General features: G+C 43.0%; 1 protein-coding gene across 4 annotated transcripts in view; it reads left to right on the top strand.

The window, feature by feature from the left end:
• The window catches only part of atp2b1a (ATPase plasma membrane Ca2+ transporting 1a), a 44,307-nt gene that overhangs the window by 24,511 nt on the left and 17,296 nt on the right, over nt 1-2,500 (top strand). For all 4 annotated transcript variants that reach the window (XM_039792479.1, XM_039792483.1, XM_039792484.1 and 1 more), the window contains exons 6-7: nt 344-505; nt 829-864. In XM_039792479.1, coding sequence (XP_039648413.1) covers nt 344-505; nt 829-864 — 198 coding nt within the window. The remainder of the gene's footprint in view (nt 1-343; nt 506-828; nt 865-2,500) is intronic.

Genomic DNA, 2,500 nt, shown 5'->3' on the forward strand with positions numbered 1-2,500 from the left:
GGCTTTTGATTAAGGTTGTTGATTAAAGGTTTGGAGGGCATCAATGGCTGTGTTTCCTTCTCTTTTTACTTGCAAGTGTACCAATCCTTTTGTATTTATTGCCTGTGTGTAGCTGAACATGCCACTTAGCAAATGAATCTAGTTGAATCTAAATGAAAAAGTCAAAGGAACAAATTATGTTGGATATGTATATTTGGTCAGGGTTAAAGCTAGAGCCAAAGTATCAACAGAAACATAAGTAATCTTGGAAAATTAGCACATAGCATTTAGTCAGATACTGTACATACCCTTTCCTTCCTTCCCTTATAAACTGATTTTTTTTTTATTACTTCTCTGTGTAAAGGCACTCATGTAATGGAAGGCTCAGGGAAAATGTTGGTCACTGCTGTGGGTGTCAACTCTCAAACTGGAATTATCTTCACTTTACTTGGGACCAGTGAAGATGATGAAGAAGATGAAGAGGAAAAGAAAAAGGAAAAGGAGGAGAAGAAGAAACAGAGAAAAAGTTAGTATCCCCCTCTATTTATTTCCCTTCCTTGTTCTGTTGTTCACGTTTGCGTAGACATTTCCATTTTCTACCAACAGTTTTGCATCATCTTCCTTTTTTTTTTTTTGAAAACGGAAAGGGCTGAGCCCTTTGAATAGTGTTGTAACATGTGCACTTGCTTTGCAATATTTGTTTTTAAATCAAAGATAATTGACATATGTAGTGTATGTATACATACGTACTTTTTTACAACAGTGGTTTATAGTACAGTTACTGTGTATTGCCCACCAATTTTTGTTTTTTAATTACTATCACTGACTCCACGGTCTATTTTTCCACAGACAAGCAGGATGCAGCAGTGGAGAGCCGTAAGAAAGGTAAGACACACACACACACACACACACACACACACACACACACACACACACACACATCCATATACAATTGTCTAACAGCTTAGCACCAATCTTTTGCGGCGCTCTGCTGGACGGCAATCACAGCGGAGAACTACGTGACATGTCCCACTATATGAGGGCTGGCGGGTTAAATCGGCCGTCCTACACAGAGTATGCCAAGCAGACACACGGCTGACAATCTCGCAGGTGGATGTGGTGGAGAAAGGCTCGGATATACAATGTGTTAACAAGGGTCAGCTATACGTCCGGAAAAAAAAAAATGTAAATTAGCATCTAGCTGATGTGTTTTTACGCAATTAATGAGGAGTTGCATATTTTTTGCATGTCCTCATGCCAGTTTATATTTGGTACTGGCTGTTCTTGCCTATCCATTGTACTGTCTGGCCCTCCCTTTTGTCTCTATCTCCTCTTTTCTCGTCCTTTCCTGGCACATTGCGCTTTGAGCAGCAGGTGCTACTGAATCCAGTTATAGCGATTAGTGATGAGGAGATTAAAGCCATGCAACAATTCTGGGGCCAGAACATCTGCTTTCCCACCCATCTCTCTCTCTGACTCTCCCTCAGGCCCCCACAGTTTGATTTCTATTGATGTCCCAATCTGAACTATTCAGAGTCCAACTGTAAGACTTGCACAATTTCAGACTGGCAACGATGGTAATGAGGCTGTTTAGAGGTAACTCAGCCAGCTAGCCAGGCTAGTAGTCCTGTCGGGACACTATGATCAGTTGTGCTTGGGTCTATGACCACAACCCTGGCGCTAGTCCCTGGTGCACAGATTCCCTCTGCCTGCCAGGAATCAACAGTAATCCTTTAGACTGAGATTACACAGGCCATGTAAGAGCAGAACAAGCCACAGTCCACAGCAGCTGCAGTAGCCCAGTGTTAATGCCCCTCCTCTTCCTGCGACATACATTCACACACGATACCATGCTACTGTCCGCACCATGGTAAATAGATCTTTTAGCATTGACAAATTAGACCTGCCGCCTATGCTTATAAAAAGCAAGAGTGCAGAAATTACACAAATAGTAATAATATCAGCAAAAATGAGAGAGATGAAAGTGTCAGTTGTCATGTAGCAGCAGTGGTAGCGCCAGTGCCTGGCAGAGCTAATGATTTCATCGTGGTGAGTAACGCGACGGAGACCGGCCCCTGCTGGCCTGCCGGCTGCCTCTCCTCCCTCCTTTGCCATTAGAGGCTTTGCGTTTCCAAGGTTACCTGGTTAGATGTGGGTCTGGGATTCCTGTCAGTTCTGCACGCGAGGGAGGGGGGTCCTGAGGGATGTTGAGGAAGAGATGAAAGAGATTTATGGGAACTAAACTGGCAACAACTGCTGTCGAAGGAGGAGGTGATTCCTCGGACAGATCCCAGTGCTACTAGCTAGTTAACCTGTTCTTTGAGTCTCTAGGTGGGAGTATGGTAATTACACTTCCAAGTCTTCCAGCTAATTACTCTTCAGGCAGATCACTGCAAACATAATTACGGTGACATTTCCCAAGTTCCATGGATAAAAGGGAAGCAAAAAAAGATAATGCATGCTAAGATTTTGAGTAATGTGACATCTCTTTTGCTCTTGGAAGTTTCTTTTCATTTAATCT

Source organism: Perca fluviatilis, chromosome 23 (assembly GCF_010015445.1).
Source record: "Perca fluviatilis chromosome 23, GENO_Pfluv_1.0, whole genome shotgun sequence".
Classification (NCBI taxonomy): Eukaryota; Metazoa; Chordata; class Actinopteri; order Perciformes; family Percidae; genus Perca; species Perca fluviatilis.